The sequence below is a fragment of the Bubalus bubalis genome, chromosome 2 (assembly GCF_019923935.1).
Source record: "Bubalus bubalis isolate 160015118507 breed Murrah chromosome 2, NDDB_SH_1, whole genome shotgun sequence".
NCBI classification, from domain to species: Eukaryota; Metazoa; Chordata; class Mammalia; order Artiodactyla; family Bovidae; genus Bubalus; species Bubalus bubalis.
The window spans coordinates 82,404,129-82,423,224 of NC_059158.1; the positions used below are offsets into that span (position 1 = coordinate 82,404,129).

The 19,096-nt window shown below is 35.4% G+C and overlaps 1 protein-coding gene across 5 annotated transcripts in view; it reads left to right on the forward strand.

The window, feature by feature from the left end:
* Positions 1 to 19,096, forward strand: part of SCN1A (sodium voltage-gated channel alpha subunit 1) — a 153,851-nt gene that overhangs the window by 110,958 nt on the left and 23,797 nt on the right. For 4 of the 5 annotated variants that reach the window (XM_006065127.3, XM_044934431.1, XM_025275670.2 and 1 more), the window contains 4 exons: positions 541 to 1,023; positions 14,967 to 15,087; positions 15,823 to 15,977; positions 17,668 to 17,841. In XM_006065127.3, coding sequence (XP_006065189.1) covers positions 541 to 1,023; positions 14,967 to 15,087; positions 15,823 to 15,977; positions 17,668 to 17,841 — 933 coding nt within the window. The remainder of the gene's footprint in view (positions 1 to 540; positions 1,024 to 14,966; positions 15,088 to 15,822; positions 15,978 to 17,667; positions 17,842 to 19,096) is intronic. The other variant, XM_025275667.2, reaches the window with a different exon arrangement.

Below are 19,096 nucleotides of genomic sequence, written 5' to 3' on the forward strand. Positions count from 1 at the left end.
TAGTTGTCCTGATTAGTCAACAGTGGGGTATGAGAAAAATAGTAGATCAAGAACATATATGTTGATGCCTATGTTAAGCCCATAATTCTCATTCTGGATTATAATGACTTTCTTTAATTAATATCCAATTTAATATCTTTTTATCAAAAAAGAAACTATTATATGCAATTAAATGCATAGTTTTAAAAACTAAGGAATTTTAAGTTTAGAACTCTGATATAGAGCCCACATAAATTTATTTCTTATAATCACATAATTCTAAGTTTAGTAAAACCTTAGGTCAGATCATTCAGTGTCTTCATTTTATAAGTAAAGGAACTAGAGACCAATGGAAATCATATCTTTCCCTTTGGATGAATTGTGGCATAGCTGTTAAGCCAGATCACAAATTTAGATCTCTGAACTTCTAGTCACTATGTTGTGGTGTTTTTTTCACCTCATTGTTAGAACTTATAGTTTCCTCAACAAGGAATAAGTGATCTCAAACTGCTCTTCTTCACATTGGGGTGAAATTATAATGATGTTTGTGTTATTTTTAAGGTCCTGAACCTCTTTTTGGCCTTGCTTCTGAGCTCATTTAGTGCAGACAACCTTGCGGCCACTGATGATGATAATGAAATGAACAATCTCCAAATTGCTGTGGATAGGATGCACAAAGGAATAGCTTATGTGAAGAGAAAAATATATGAATTTATTCAGCAGTCCTTTGTTAGAAAACAAAAGATTTTAGATGAAATTAAACCACTTGATGATCTAAACAACAGGAAAGACAATTGTATGTCCAATCATACAACAGAGATTGGGAAAGACCTTGACTATCTTAAAGACGTAAATGGAACCACAAGTGGGATAGGAACCGGCAGCAGTGTTGAAAAGTACATTATCGATGAAAGTGATTACATGTCCTTCATAAACAATCCCAGTCTTACTGTGACTGTACCAATTGCTGTAGGAGAATCTGACTTTGAAAATTTAAACACAGAGGACTTCAGTAGTGAATCAGATCTGGAAGAAAGCAAAGAGGTAAGATTTTATAGATATGGTTGGGTATAAATGTATATGTATATACATGTATTATATTGCCTGTATTTATGATTATATATTCTCCATGTAGGATATTTTTGCCATAATATAAAATATTATTTCATTAAAGAACCAAAGATTTAAGCTCAGTGAGATGATTAATAAGTTAAAGAATAATATATGTGTATGTTTCTCATCCTAATAGTATACGTTTTCTCATCCTAAGTAATGGGTGTTTTTTAGATGATGAATGAATGAATGATCCAGGGAATGAACAAGCATCATTGGATTTAATCCTTGTAATAACCTCAGAAAGATTTGTTGTTATTCTAACCTGTCAGATAAGAAAATTAGCTTAGGAAATTTAAGCCCATATTATAATGAGGAGGTATAGCTGAGAATTGAACTTACAGTCATTATAAGCTGTATATCTTACACTGCATTGCACTAATTCACATACATGGAAGAGAATTTAACAACAAGAAATAGTCTATGTTATTCCATTAAGGTGACTCAAATGGTAAAGAATCTGCCTGCAATGCAGGAGATGCAGGTTCGATCCCTTGGTTAGGAATATTCCCTGGAGAAAGGAATGGCTGCCCACTCCTGTATTCTTTCCTGGAGAATTTCATGGTCAGAGGAGCCTGGTGGGCTACAGTCCTTGGGGTTGCAAAGAGCTGGACATGACTGAGCAACTAACACTTTGTTCTGAACTTCATGTTAACCTTCCAGGCTGCCATAGCAATGCTCCACACACCGGGTGGCTGAAACAATAAAAATGTATTTTCTCACATTTCTGGAGAGTGGAAAGGGCAAGGTCAAGGTGCTAGGAGGGTCAGGGTCTGGGGAGAGCTCTCTCTCTGTGTTGCAGACAGCTGCCTTCTCACTGTGTCTTCACATGGTCCGTCCTCAGCATGTGGGTGTGAGCTCTGGTCTCTCTTCTTATAAGAGCACCATTCCTGTTGGATTAGAGGTTGGATCAAGACCTCACTTAACCTTTATCACTACTTCACAAGCCCTGTCTCCAAATAGAGTCACACTGGGAGTTATGGCTTCAAAATACTAATTTTGAGGGAACACAATTCAGTCCATAGCAACTGACTTAGAAATATTAATCTGAAATTTTAATGGATTTAAAAGATAATTCCAAAGAAACATAAAACAAAACACCTTCACTTCCCATTTATTGTGTGGAAGTCTCAAAAATGGTAAGATGGCTTAGGTTACATAGTCCAAATTTTTAAAAAATTCATTTACACAATTTATTTTTAAAACAGGTTCACAGAAAAATTGAGAGGAAGACAGCAAAATTTCCACATACTCCAATTTGTTTTATTTGTTGAAGCTACATTGATGTGTCATTATCACCCAAAGTCTATAGCTTACATTTGGATTCATTCTTGGTATTATCCATTTTATAGTCAGTTCAGTCATTCAGTCATGTCCAATTCTTTGCAACCCCATGGACTGCAGCAGGCCAGGCTTCCCTGTCCATCACCAACTCTCAGAAATTGCTGAAACTCATGCCCATGGAGTCGGTGATATGCAATCCAGCCATCTTATTCTCAGTCATGCCCTTCTCCTCCTGCCCTCAATCTTTCCTGGCATCAGGATCTTTTCAAATGAATCAGTTCTTCACATTCGGTGGCCAAAGTATTGGAGTTTCAACTTCAGCATCAGTCCTTCCAATGAATATTCAGGACTGATTTCCTTTAGGATTGACTGGTTGGATCTCCTTGCAGTCCAAGGGACTCTCAAGAGTCTTTCCCCACACCACAGTTCAAAAGCATCAGTTCTTCAATGCTCAGCCTTCTTTATAGTCCAACTCTCACATCCATACATGACTACTGGAAAAACCATAGCTTTGATTAGACGGACCTTTGTTGGCAAAGTAATGTCTCTGCTTTTTAATATGCTATCTAGGTTGGTCATAGCTTTTCTTCCAAGCAGCAAGCATCTTTTAATTTCATGGCTGCATTCACCGTCTGCATTTATTTTGGAAGTCAAGAAAATAAAGTCTGTCACTGTTTCCATTGTTTCCCCATCTATTTGCCGTGAAGTGATGGGACCAGATGCCATGATCTTTGTTTTTTGAATGTTGAGTTTTAAGCCAGCTTTTTCACTCTCCTCTTTTGCACAAATGTCTGAAGGCATTTATTGTCTGTTATTGAATCACACAGAGCAGTTTCTATGGGTCTAAAAATCCTCTGTACTCTGTTCATCCCTCTGTACTAACCTCTGGCACTGATCTGTAACTGTTTCTGCCCTTTTCAGAATGTCATATACTTGGAGTCATATAATATGTAGGCTTTTCAGACTGGCTTCCTTTACTTAGTAATCTGCTTTTAAGACTCTTCCATGTCTTTTCAAGGCTTGATAGTTCACTTCTTTTAGTGCTAAGTACTATTTTGTTGTCTGGATGTTTATTTATCTGTTCACTTACTGAAGGACATCTTGGTTTTTCCAAATTTAAGCTATTATGAATAAAGCTACTATAAACAGAGTCATGTACAGGCTTTTGTGTGGACGTAAGATTTCAACTCATTTGGTTAAATACCAAGAGTGGCAATTGCTGGTGGTATGCTAAGTGTAAGTTTTATTTTGTAAGAATTTACAACCTGGTTTCAAAATGGCTGTACGGTTATTCATAGCCACTAGCAATGAAGGAGAGCTCCTGTTACCCCACAGCATTTGCTGTTGTCAGTGTTCAGGATTTTGGCCATTCTAGTAGATGTGTTGTTGTTCAGTCGCTCAGTTGCATCCAACTCTTTGTGACCCCATGGACTGCAGCACGCCAGGCTTCCCTGTCCTTCACTATCTCCCAGAGTTTGCTCAAACTCATGTCCATTGAGTCACTGATGCTCAATAGATGTGTAGTGGTACCACATTGGTTTTCTTTATTTATTTTTCTTGAAGGATAATTACAATATTGTGCAGATTTCTGCTATATAACAACATGAATCAGCCATAGGTATACATATGTCTCCTCCCTTTAAACCTCCCTTCCCGACCCATCCCACTCCTCTAGGTTGTCAGAGCCTTGGTTTGAACTCCCAAGTCATATAGCAAATTCCCACTCGCCATCTATTTTACATATTGGCTCAGACGGTAAAGCGTCTGTCTACAATGCGGGAGACCCAGGTTCGATCCCTGGGTTGGGAAGATCCTCTGGAGAAGGAAATGGCAATCCACTCCAGTACTATTGCCTGGAAAATCCCATGGACAGAGGAGCCTGGTAGGCTACAGTCCATGGGGCCTCAAAGAGTCGGACACAACTGAGCAACTTCACTTTCACTTTCAGTGTATATATTTCCATGCTGCTTTCCCCATTCGTCTCACCCTCTCCTTCCCCCCTCCCCGTGTCCACAAGTCTGTTCTCTATGTCTGCATCTCCATTGCTCCCCTGCAATAGGTTCACCAGTACCAGATTTCTAGATACCATATAAATATACAATATCTGTTTTTTCTCTTTCTGACTTACTTCACTCTGTAGGCTGTAGGTTCATCCACCTCATTAGAACTGAATCAAATGCATTCCTTTTTATGACTATTATTCCAGTGTATATATGTACCACAGCTTCCATTGTATATATGTACCATTACTTTGCCAACAAAGGTCCGTCTAGTCAAAGCTATGGTTTTTCCAGTACTCATGTATAGATGAGAAAGTTAGACTACAAAGAAAGCTGAGTGCCGAAGAATTAATGCTTTTGAACTGTGGTGTTGGAGAAGACTCTTGAGAGTCCCTTGAACAGCAAAGAGAGTCAACCAGCCCATCCTAAAGGAAATCAGTCCTGAATATTCATTGGAAGGACTGATGCTGAAGCTGAAACTCCAATACTTTGGCCACCTGATGTGAAGAACTGACTCACTGGAAAAGACCCTGATGCTGGGAAAGATTGAAGGTGGGAGGAGAAGGGGACAACAGAGGATGAAATGGTTGGATGGTATCACCGACTCAATGGACATGACTTTGAGTAAACTCCGGGAATTGGTGATAGACAAGGATGCCTGGAGTGCTGCAGTTCATGGGGGTCTCAAAGAGTCGGACTTGACTGAGCAACTGAACTAAACTGACTGACCACAGCTTCTTTATCCATTCATATGTTGATAGACATCTCAGTTGCTTCCATGTCCTAACTACTGTGAATAGTCCTGCATTGAACATTGTTTTTTAATTTACATTTTATGAATACATACGATGTGGAGGATCTTTTGATATGCTGCTTTGTCATCTGTTTGTGTTCTTTGATGAGATATCTGTTGAGAGCTTTGACCTGTTCTTTTTTTTTTTTTTAATCAAGTTGTTTTCTTGTTGTTGACTTTTGAGAATTTTTTGTGCATTGTGAATAACAGTCCTTTACCAGCTTCATTTTTGCAAAGGTTTTCTCCTAATCTATGGCTTATCTTCTCACTGTCTTGATGATGCCTTTCACAGAGCAGATATTTTTCATTTTAATGAAGTCTAGTTTATCAGTTCTCTTTTTCATGGATTGTGCCTTGACAGATTTCTGAAATCTGGGCAAAATCGCTGAGACAATGCGAAAGACAAATAAAATCATATCTCCCCAATTAGAAAGTAATTCCTTTGGCAATGGATTGTGTTTTATATAATTTTAATCCTCCAAAGCACCTAGTACAATGTTGTATACATAATAAGGGCTCAATATCTTTTTGAGTTTAGGTTGATTTGTATGGATACTAAAGTTAGAGTGTGTTGGTCTTAACTCTATTATGGGCAATAACTGATTGTATATTATCCAATTTCCTAGTTATAATATGAGTATATCTGTCCTGTAATGCTTATAGGAATCTTATGAGAATCTAAAAGCTGTTCAGAAGTTAAAAGGACTCAAAAACAAAAGGTAGTGATGGTGCAATTACTACCCTAACTCTGCTTAAATAAATACTTTTAAAATCAATTTAGTTATTAAACTTATGTATCTTTGGAATAAAAACAACATATTAGTAGCATAGTTAGGGGAAAGTAGCCTTATTTTAGCAATGAGTGTATGCCAGAATGAAGTAAAACTGTCATTTGAGTCTTTGTAATTCAGATCATGTTAATAACATGTCATTTGTTGTTTGCTCACCATAGACAAAGCACTGTTTATAGGGCTTTACACATAGCATTATCTCATTCAGTCTTCACACCATGAGATAGATACTATTATTCTAATCTTACAAATAAGAAAATTGAACACAAAGAGTTTAAGTAACTTGCCAAGGTCATACAACTAGTAAAGATTGATCCTGGCCTAGAATCCAGGAAGTGAGCTACAGTTTATATTTTGAACCATTACCTTAAATTTCCTTAACAATGTCTAAAAGTATACTATCTCTGGTTTCTCTTTGAATTGAATAATACTGTTTACTGACAAACTAATAAGTGTTCACTATAGAGTTGGTATTGAATACCAAGCCCTTGTCACCTGGCACAGGTTAATGATATAGCCAGGAGAATCTGAATCTCCATCAGTCCTGGAGAGTCCTCTTCCTCCTTTGCTGGCCTATAATTTAGATTGATCTGCTTCTCATACCACACTAATCTGTAGAGATCTGCTAATTACAGAGCTCTTATTTTCCCAAATTATGGGTACTCAAAGTTGTGCTTTAGGAATATACCTTTCTGCATTTAACCCCACCTGCAAGAATCCTCCAAATAATTAGGAAGCACTTCTGTGGTTGCATTGTTAGTTTATGAAGCCTTTGAGAATAGAGAAAACACCAACCATGTCTTACTCACCTTAAGTCTGCAGCGTATACATGTTTATTAAATGAATGAATAAATGAGTAGTGAACAGTTCATGGATCCCAAGGAACAAGTAGACCCCACTTGTCCTCCCAGTGATAAATATTTCCTTACTGTTTTGCTGATATTTCCTCATTTAATACTTTTATCTTTATTATGCATGATATAAGTTGAAGAACACACAATCATTTTCAATCTGTTACATACTGCTGAATATCAGCAATTTAAATTTGTGCTACCACATAAAGGTCTACAGGGAATGCCTTATGTGGACAATAATCAGTTTTCAGATGTGTCTAAGAACAAGGATTAAGCTCATTTCATTTAACATAATATGCCCCACATTTATCCTAGTCTCTAGCATACAGTAAGTATCCAGTAAATGCATGTTAAATAAAGAAATAAGAATAGGAAGTCTTTGGTTAATCTTGAATCAAATGGATATATACCAAGACTTCTGCAAATATCCAAATTTATGAACACCATGATAACATAACTTTCCCCAGTAGAAAAATAGCAGACAATATATCTGGAGATATTAAGAATCTACTGGAATTTAGGTATATATGCCTCCAGCTTTTTTGTGTAGACCATCTCTTTACCTCATGCTCTTTACAGCAGGAATTGCCTCCATCTTATTAGTTTGACATACTTTAAAGCAGAATTCAGAGTATGTGTTGCTGTATGTTCAGTTGTTGAGTCATGCCCAACTCCTTACGAACCCATGGAAGGTAGCCTTCCAGGCTCCTCTTGCCCATGAAAATTTTCAGGCAAGAATACTGGAGTGGGTTGCTATTTTCCTCCTTCTGGGGATCTTCCCACCCAGGGATTAAACCTGTCTCTTGCTTCTCCTGCTTCGGCAGGCAGATTCTTCACCACTAGCGCCACCTAGGAAGCCCAATTCAAAGTATATTAGAATGATGTTTCTTCACCTTAATCCCTACATAAGGCAAATGTTTGACTAACAAAAGGTTTCACAATTAATAAGAAAATTTTATATGTATTGAATATGAATAATCAACTGAAGACTTTCATTACAACATAAATCTTGATGAAGAAATCATCTGAGTTTAGGGATGATAAGGAAATTAGAATTAGTATTTGATTTTTCCATAGCTTCCCTATGGAAATTCTAAATCTCAGTACAGAATCTGTTCCTTTGATACTGTTGCTTTGCTGAAAGTTTTTAATAGAAGTCACTTTAATTTTTAATATGTTTAGTGTACACTAGAAATATTTACTAATGTACAATGTACACAATGAAATATTAATACTGATATTTTTGATGTTGAGCATCTCAACTATGTTTGATTTAAGCTATATATCTTAAATATATATGTTAATATGAATACATATAATAACAGTAAAATTCTCACCTTTAAAATAGTATATGCCAACTTTTAAAATATTTTTTCAATATAAAAAATACATGTATTATACACATATTCTGTATCCTTTTGACCCTTAAATTCCAGATTTATTTTTAAAATATTTTATCATATTGTAAATTGAAATTCTATTACACCCTACAAATAAGCTCCCTGTAACAAACCAAGTCTAAAATAACAACATAAACATCCTAAGATGAGTCAGAGAACAATAACCAAAAAAAATGTGATCACTTACTCAAAGAAATATTGTGGAGAGTACTATTTGCTTTGCTTTGTTTTGCTTCACCCTCAAGGTCAAAATCATTTGCTATAGTACAAAATATTTTTTAAAAAGCAAGAAATGTTGCATAAATCCACTGAGGAGGAAAAATGCTCTTCCCATCAGGATTGTAGTTATTAAGTGGTTATTGAATGCCCTTGTGTACAAGGCAAAGTGGATGCTTCAGATGCAATGTAGTTCTTTCATTCTCTCTGTTCACTTACTGTCATCCTGCCAAACATACATGGACAATAAGTCAGTATAGAATTGAGCCATTGAGAGTTACATGTGAAAAAATATTTTTAAATGAACTAGCCCAACTGGAAATGAGTAAATTAAAGGTCAATTAGAAGGCAATGGCACCCCACTCCAGTACTCTTGCCTGGAAAATCCCATGGATGGAGGAGCCTGGTAGGCTGCAGTCCATGGGGTCGCTAAGAGTCGGACACGACTGAGCGACTTCACTTTCACTTTTCACTTTCCTGCATTGGAGAAGGAAATGGCAACCCACTCCAGTGTTCTTGCCTGGAGAATCCCAGGGACGGGGGAGCCTGGTGGGCTTCTGTCTATGGGGTCGCACAGAGTCGGACACGACTGAAGCGACTTAGCAGCAGCAGCAGCAGCAATGGCTTCATAAACATAAAACTCAGTGCTTAAAATAGACTATTAATCCCCAAGACCATGAGAACCAATGCTTTATTATGTGAATGATGAATTTCAAAATAAAAGTGAACTTCAATGTAAGAACAAAAAAGGAAAAATTAATTGTTTTATTGGTTTTTAAATCAATACAAGTACTTATTTGAAAATTTTATTTTTGTTGTTATCCAACTTATTTAGTAGTTTATCTGAATTCGTATCTCATGTTTATCTGAATTAATATCTCAGGTCTAAAAATCTTTTCCTTCCCTTTTTGAGTAATAGTGTTTTTACTCCAACCAAATAAAGGATTCAGAACCATATTATCTTTGATTTCAACAATGATAAATATAAAAATACACTGAAAAAGTATAATGGTTGTTAAGAGTTTTAATACTATTCTTTTGGTCTGTGGTGAATCAAAGAAAAATAAGGATGTCAATCATTTGAATAATATAAATAGTAAAATGTTATAAATGTTTGTTATCTAGAAAAACTATATATACAGAGAATTCTTATTTTCAATGGCCCATGGTGTATTTATATAAATTAATAATGTACTGGGCTTCAAAGCAAGCCTCAATAGATTCAAATAAGCAGACATTGTAGGGTTATTATACTAATAAATTCAAGATAGAAGATGTCATATAGGGTTATTATCTAATCACAATGCAGTTAAACTAGAAATTAATAATAAGATAACAGAAAAAAATATAACCATTTGAGAATTTAAGAGTTTCCTCCCAAATAAATGTTGGTTTAAGTAGAAAATAAAATATATAAATAACTGTTTAGAAAATAAGAACTTTTTCTCTCAAAAATCTATGAAATTGGACCAAACACCCTCTGAATATCTCACTGTTAACAAAGATGACCAAGAAAGGTTGAAAGAACATGACATAGAACTTAATTTGAGAAATTAGAAATAGGACAATAAAACAAAGGGTACATGAATAAAAAGAAATTAATGTAGCAGATGATATTAGTGTAGTAGGTGGTTCTTAGGAAAAAAAATCAATAAAACATACAAACTTTAGTATTATCAGCAGGATCCTAAGATGATGCCAATGACTCAACAAGCTTGGGTTCAATTTATTAATGTTGTTATTTAATCTGTTTTTGTTTAATATGTTTATTATTTATATTTTAATTTCAAATTTACCTACTAATGTTCTTTATTTAGCTCATCAATCAAAACCGTTGCTGCCTCCTCTGTATTGTCTAGGCATGCTTCTCAGCTCAGTCTCTTCTGTATCAGTTTTGTTTGTCTTTCTTTTCTTTTTCACACTAATTCTATTTATTTCCATTGTGTACCAACTTGAAGAAAAAACACTAAAATTTTTCTTGTGGTAGCATAGTTTATCTAGAGTAGATTAGCTGGCCTGAGTCCACTTGCCTGTGCTTGGTTTTTTCTAACATTCACATGTCACTTTATCTGATGTCAGTATGATTTAAAGTTGGGGCAAGTTTCCCTCACTAGTGTGAGAATCAGGGTCTATCAAAGGGGTCAGCCAGGGTGTGGCTTACCAGGTTTCTTTTGCAAAATGTTGTTTTAGGGACCTATTTAAACCATATATGAATACTAAATTAAAAAATCTAATTTGTAATCATGTCCCATTCCTGAAATGCATACAAACTCCTTCTGGATCCCAAATATTAAACTGCTTCATTTTGAAAAATGATACATTAAAATATCTCTTTGGGCCTCTTGTTCTAGCCTGGGTTCATTGTTTCAAGTTCTACATCATTGCTTATCATGGACTACATCTGTAATTCATCATCTATGATTCTAGTTTAGGTTTTTTTAGAAGACAAAGACTATAAAGAACTTTATAAAGCAACCTGAATTTAGCATCATTCCAGAAATTTATACCCCATATATTACAATGGTGTGGTTAGTCATCCAAAGCCAGACATTCTATCTAGAGTGCAAAGTCAAGTGGACCTTAAGAAGCACTGTTGTTAATCAAACTAGTGGATGCAATGAAATTCCAGCAGAGCTATTCAGATCCCTAGAGGATGATGTCATCAAGGTTTTGCATTCATTATGTCAGCAAATCTGGAAGACCCAGCAGTGGCTACAGGACTGGAAAAAGTCAATCTTCATCACTCATCACCCATGCTAGTAAGGACATACTTAAAATCTTGCATGCTAGGTGTCAGCGTTATGGGAACCAAGAACTTCCAGATGTCCAAGCTGGGTTTAAAAAAGGAAGAGGCACTAGAGATCAAACTGCCAGCATTTGCTGTATCATAGAGAAAGCAAGGGAATTTCAGAAAAAAACCTCTCTCTCTTTCATCAACTATGCTGAAGCCTTTGACTGTGTGGATCATGACAAACTTTGGAAAGCTCTTAGAGAGATGGGAACACCAGACCATCTTACTTGTCTCCTGAGAAACCTATATTTGGGCCAAGAAGCAACAGTTAGAATCTTGTATAGAACAACTCATTGGTTTACAACCGAGAAAGGCGTACGACAAACAACAAGGCTTGCTCAAACCCACGTCCATAGAGCTGGTGATGCCATCCAACCAACTCGTCCTCTGTGGCCCGCTTCTTCTCCTGCCCTCAATTATTCCCAGCATCAGAGTCTTTTCCAATCAATCAGCACTTTGCATCAGGTAGTCAGAGTATTGAAGCTTCAGCTTCAGCATCAGTCCTTCAAAAGAATATTCAGGGTTAATTCTTTTTAGGATTAACTGGTTTGATCTCCTTGCTGTCCAAAGGACTCTCAAGAGTCTTCTCCAACAGCACAGTTCAAAAGCATCAATACTTCAGTGCTCAGCCTTCTTTATGGTTCAATTCTCACCTTTGTGCTTGACTACTGGAAAAACCATAGCTTTTACTAGACAGACATTTGTCTGCAAAGTGATGTCTCTGCTTTTTAATATACTTCATAGATTTGCAATAGATTTTCTTCCAAGGAGCAAGGGTCTTTTAATTTCATGGTTGCAGTCACTGTCTGCAGTGATTTTTGGAGCCCAAGAAAATAAAGTCTGTCACAGTTTCCATTGTTTCCCCATCTATTTGCCATGAATTGATGGGGGACCAGATGCCATTATCTTAGTTTTTTGAATGCTGAATTTTAAGCCAACTTTTTCACTCTTCTCTTTTACCTTCATCAAGAGGCTCTTTAGTTCCTCTTTGCTTTTTGTCATAAGGGTGGCGTCATCTGCATATCTGAGATTATTGATACTTCTAGCAAGCTTGATTCCAGCTTGTGCCTCATTCAGCCCAGCATTTTGCATGATGTATTCTGCATAGAAGTTAAATAAGCAGGGTGACAATATTCAGCCTTGATATACTCCTTTTCCAATTTGGAACCAGTCCATTGTTCCATGTCCTGTTCTCAATGTTGCTTCTTGACCTGCATATAGGTTTCTCAGGAGGAAGGTAAGGTGGTCTGGTATTCCTATCTCTTTCAGAATTTTCCACAGTTTGTTGTGATTCACATAGTTAAAGGCTTTAGCATAGTCAATGAAGCAGATGTTTTTCTGGAATTCCCTTGCTTTTCTATGATCTAACAAATGTTGGCAATTTGATCTCTGGTTCCTCTGCCTTTCCCAAATTCAGCTCGTACATCTGAAAGTTTTTGGTTCATGTATTGTTAAATCCTAGCTTGAAGAATTTTGAGCATTACTTTGCAAGCATGTGAGATGAGCACAATTGTGTGGTAGTTTGAACACTCTTTAGCTTTGCCCTTCTTTGGGATTGGAATGAAAACTGACCTTTTCCAGTTCTGTGGCCACTACTAAGTTTTCCAAATTTGTTGGCATATTAACTGCAGCACTTTCATAGCATCATCTTTTAGATTTTTAAAATAGCTCAGCTGGAATTCCATCACCTCCACTAGCTTTATTCATCATGATACTTCCTCAGGCCCACTTAACTTCACACTCAAGGATGTCTGGCTCGAGGTGAATGATCATATGATTGTGATTTACTGGATCATTAAGACCTTTTTTTGTACATTTCTTCTGTGTCTTCTTCCACCGCTTCTTAATATCTTCTGCCTCTGTTATGTCCATACCATTCTGTCCTTTATTTTGCCCATCTTGAGAATAAAGATGAATATACTGGCAATAGCTCTCATCTGAAGAAAGTATGACCCAGGAAGAGCTGGAGTAACTATACACTAAGAAAAAAAGTATCGATTTATTTTATCATCATCTAGGCAAGACACAGCATATTAAAAAGCAGAGACATCACTTTGCCAACAAAGCTCTATATAGTCAAAGCTATGGTTTTTCTAGTAGTCATGTATGAATGTGAGGGTTGGACCATAAAGAAGTCTGAGCTCTGAAGAATTGATGCTTTTTTAATTTGGTGCTGAAGAAGACACTTTGAGAGTCCCTTGAACTGCAAGGAGATCAAACCAGTCAATCCTAAAGGAAATCAACCCTGAATATTCATTGGAAAGACTGATGCTGAAGCTGAAGCTCCAATACTTTGGTCACCTGATGCTAAGAACTGACTCATTGGAAAGGACCCTGATGCTGGGAAAGGTTGAGGGCAGGAGGAGAAGGGGATGACAGAGGATGAAATGGTTGGATGGCATCACCAGCTCTATGGACGTGGGTTTGAGCAAGCTCCGGGAGTTGGCAATGGACAGGGAAGCCTGGCATGCTGCAGTCCATGGGGTCGCAGAGAGTCAGACATGACTGAGTGACTGAACAACAACACAGGCAGGACACAGCAGAGGAGGATATTTGGTGTGGCAATCAAGAGACATAAACAAATTGATTTTATATTATTTTAGGTTCACATATTTTCATCTTAGTACTCACAGTTGCTAATTAAAAAACTGAAGTTTGGGTGACCAATAATGATATTTACTAATGGATACAAAGTTTGTTATGGAGTCTGATATTTGGCACTATGTGTGAAGAACTATGATAAGCAAGAACAGGATTTGCCTCAAAATTTTAAAGACTTTTCAAGTAGTACTTGTAAAAAATTTCTCTGAGTTAAAGTAATATTATACCAAAATATTTTATTATTGCTTGTACTTAAGTTACTATTATGCCATTTGCTTTCTAACAAGTGTATAATTTATTTGGAAGAATTACTGTAAACAAAGATTAAATGGGAACTCATGTCTACAACTACCCAAAGGTTAGTTTTTTTTGCATCTGATGAAATTATTTCCATGAAGATACTAAATATTTATATCATTGTAAAATTCCATTATTGGTTTAAATTATGGATAGATGTTTTTGTTTTTGTGTCACTTCAAGATTGAATTGTAGATTCTCTTCATCTGTTAGACTCACCTTGGGATTTTTCTTATGGATTATTTTCACTTTTAAATGGATAGAATTATAAGCATGTGAATACACTGTTTCTTTTATTTCAGAAACAGTGTAGTTGCACAGAAGGCAGGGCATGGACATTGGGCTCAGGAATAATTCAAATCTTGGTTTTCTCATTTACTGGTTATACGACATTAGACAAGTTACTTAACCTGTCTAAGCCTTAATTTTTTCATCTCTAAAACAATAGCAGTTATACTAACTCCTCCTCCCTCAACCTTCCTTTTGGCTCTTTTCTAATTCATAAAACAGTGGTTTGCTTAGTACATATTTTCAATAGCCATTTGTAACTTCAAAATATAGCAGCCTGATTTCATACTCTGCAGATTATGGTGAATGATTATTTTCTTATACCTTAATATATATACCTTGTATAATCTTATATATAAGAATCTTAATATACCTTATATACTCTTATTACCATAGATTATTTTCTTATTTCCTTCTCTTTTCAATCACTCTTTTGCTCTAATCTTAAAAATCTCTTTATTTCAAGGGGAATCCAAAATCAGTTCATAATATTCTTGCTAGACTATTTCTTAGTGACCAAATTAAAGTGATTTACTTTTTATGTCCATCTCATGGTCAGAAGCTTAATGAAAGCAGCAGTTCATCTGAAGGTAGCACTGTAGACATTGGAGCACCTGCCGAGGAACAGCCTGTAGTGGAACCCGAGGAAACCCTTGAACCTGAAGCCTGTTTTACTGAAGGTAAAAAAATGACCTTCGTGTTAACCTTACATTTATAGAGTGCAGTTGTTTTTTATTTTCTTTTTTTAAAGCTGTTGATCATCCAAAATGGACAACTCAGAATAGAGTAGTACATTGTAGTCAATCTATTTTAATTACTTCTAATAAGCTAACATATGTAAAATCTCTCATTATATTTTGGTTATACCTGCCATGTGTAAGGCACCATGAACATGGAGAAAAGATCATTTAATGTAGTCAGAATGAATGACTAATTTATAATTTTTCAGATAAAATGGTGATTTTGCAGGAAGTCAGCCTCTTAAACATTAGTCAAAATTCTCATACACAACATTTGCTTTAAAAATAATTTTTATATTATTATCAAATGAATTGCAAGCATATTTTTTCCATGAAAACAGCAGTTTCCAATACTTGGGGGGAACGGGAAATAAGCGCTGCCCTATTCCTGGCCCCGCACAGCGCCTAGTTGAGTCTGGTGCAGCACGGACAATAAGTCCATACTTACTGCTCTGTTTTCTCCATGATTAGTGTTTCCCAGGGAAATCAGGGGCTGAATAGTTTTCACAATTTCACATTGCTAATGCATGTGTTCCTACTACCATAGGCTTACAGTTAGCCCAGCAAGATGGAGATGGCAATAGTCATGAGAAAATGAATCCAGAACATGCCAAAGGGTATCACTGAAGCAGGAGAAGTTATTTATCTGCTCCTGTTTGAACATTATATTTGCAGGCTGTGTGCAAAGATTCAAATGTTGTCAAATCAGTGTGGAAGAAGGGAGAGGAAAACAGTGGTGGAATCTGAGAAGAACGTGTTTCCGAATAGTTGAACATAACTGGTTTGAGACCTTCATTGTTTTCATGATTCTCCTTAGTAGTGGTGCACTGGTGAGTGAATATTAAGCAAAAGTGCCATAATACTAAGTTTTAGAATCGCCTAATACTGACGACTTATTAATCCTTTCTGTTGCATTCTTTTACTATCCAGTGGAGCTATTTCCATTTCCATGGAATCAGCTGTTAATCTCTGTTTGATAACCCCAGAACTGTTATTTCTATTTATGACTTCTTCCTTAAACATGCATACATCACTATGTCCATCCATCCACCCACCCATCCACTCATATCGTTCTACCTATCTCCAGGGCACTTTTAGTAACACCACTTCATATCTTCAGACTATAGACAGTGTATAACTATGCAGCTCTGCATTTATTTTTATTATGTATACACACATTTCTAATTAACTAGTTATTAATTTTCATTTATTATTAAGTAATAAAGAAAATTTGTCCCTCTAATTTATTCATGATAACCAAAGGACATGAGTATTTAATTATTCATATTTTAACAACAAAGTAAGCATGATAATACAGAGTAGTTAAAGAAAGTCCTGTGGTTGGGTATATATATTAATATAATTTCTATGTTCTGATGAATTTTATTTATGAATTATATTATTATTATCTCCTTATGGACAGTTGATAAGTCCTTAGGGACTGCTTCTCTGTCCCTTTTGAAATGCATCCAGTGTTCTCTTGTTACTCCAAAACCAGTGAATATTGGTAACAATAAATATTGGGCAGTGTGCCTAAGTAATCATTTAAGGATTGGTTTCTCTCTATATAAAGGTGTTCATTTCATCAGAATCAATTTCTATTTATATAAAAATCATGTACAAAAATGTAAAGTATAGCACATAGATAGCACTTTAAGAAAATGCTAACACAAATAGACTACTTAAGTCATAAAATAGATGTAGACAGACAGAGATGGAAAGACGATACAGTACTTAACCGAAACACAATAACTTAGGTTTATTTAACTTAAAAATGCATAATTCTAGCACAGGCCTATATTTTTCTGCTTATTTCTCTGATGAAACAAATTTTATCTACATGCTACTTTAGATAAGAAATAGTTTTTTTCACCATTTAAATGAATATAGACTTAGATATAAAGTATGATTGAGGTTCATATTAGAAGAAGAATACATATTATAGTCTAAATGAGAAGGAATTTCATCCTACCATCTTTATTACACCATATCTTTGCTGATAAACATAAACTGTCAACAAAATAAAGGGGACAAATGAACTCAACTATATAGTAAAATTAGGTGATGTATTGATCAATTATAATTTCTGCTTTATGAAAAATATAAGCCTTTTTATTTCTTCAACCTCCTTTCTGTGGAAAAAATAAAGAGGCTAACAGGAGGAGGCAAAAGATATGAAACAAAGAGAATAAATAACTTCAAGTTGGGATACCAGCATCAAGACGTGACATCAAGAACTATTTCCTGAACAAGTCACTTTAATTCCTTAGACTTATGCTTTTATTTCTTCCTTTTAGTTAGATCAATAGAGAGCATAACTTTTCTCCTGATTCATTAAAAGATCTTTGAAAGAAAGAGAAAAAAAAATCAATAGCTACTTTTCCTCTACCCTCCTATTCCAATGAAATGTTATTTTATGTATATGAAAATCAGGAAAAACTATGTAATCAGGGAAAACAGCCTATAATAGCTGTAGCATAAAAGTTTCAGAAAACTAAAATGCATAACTTTTCTTTATAGGCATTTGAGGATATATATATTGACCAGCGAAAGACAATCAAAACAATGTTGGAATATGCTGACAAAGTTTTCACTTACATTTTCATTCTGGAAATGCTTCTAAAATGGGTGGCGTATGGCTATCAAACATATTTCACCAATGCCTGGTGTTGGCTAGACTTCTTAATTGTTGATGTAAGTATCCTCCATATTTTTGTCTTTCATTCAAGGTAATTTGTCTTATTTATAAACTAATTTCAAAACAGTGAATCTTTGATCACTCTGTTATGTTGACAGGATATGCTACTTAAATAGACACTAAACTAATTCACTGAATAATAGTGTAGTTTTTGTAATAAATAAGCTAATTTAGTACTGATTTAGCATTGGGAGGATGGGATTTATGGTGGTTATCTAAGATAAAAAGCTGGGGGAAAAACATCAGAAGTTTGTAGAGAGAATGGTGAAATAGGATATGATGTTTAAGTTACTTTTATTAATATTATGATTCAAACAGAGTTGAGTTTGAATCCCAGCCCCACCACTGATTTTGTATGCCACTAAGTTACTTGGCTCCTGACACGATAAAATGATCATATTAGTACATAAGAGTTAGAGGCACTCAGTACATAAACAAACCAGTGATGATGGTGGAAGCTACCGTTAATTTTTAAAAAATTATTTTTGATTTTCATAAAGGATATTTTTAAAGAGTAGATTATATAGCTTATAACTAAATTATAGAAAGTAAGATGTATGGGGAATAGTGCAAAAACTCTACTTCATGCAGTGATGGGACTTACTCTAGAATATAACTAGATTTACGGCAAGCACATAATATACCAACAGCCCTTCACAGAGTTGGTGTATTCAACAATTAATACTTCATCGGCCCAAAGCAAGTAGCTGTCTTTGAGATTTGTTAAAGGCAAACATCATGCTTTATGTTTGGCATATTTTCAGCTTTAAAAATGTATTTTCAAAATACCACAGACTTCATAGGCATTTTATTCTCCTAAAATGATAATCCAGCAGAACTACTCAATTTTCTTATGGAAAGTATTTGTAGAACTAAGAGCCATGCAATATCTCTTTAATTCTATTGAACAGAGGCAAATCCAGAACTATTTGAAAAGCTTAATGTTACTATGAAATTAGTAAATTAGGGGAAAAAAAACCCTCAAAAGAGTGATAAGTCGCTCATATTCTACATACATAAATAGCTCATACAACTCAACATCAAAAAGCAAACATCCCAATTAGAAAATGGGCAGAAGAAGTGAATAGACATTTTTCCAAAGAGGAAATCCATATGGCCAACAGGAACATGAAAAGATGCTCAGTATCACTAATCATCAGGGAAATGAAGATCAAAACCACAAAGAGATATGACCTCACACCTGTCAGGCTATCATCAAAAGGGCCACAAATAAAAAATGTGGAGAAAAGG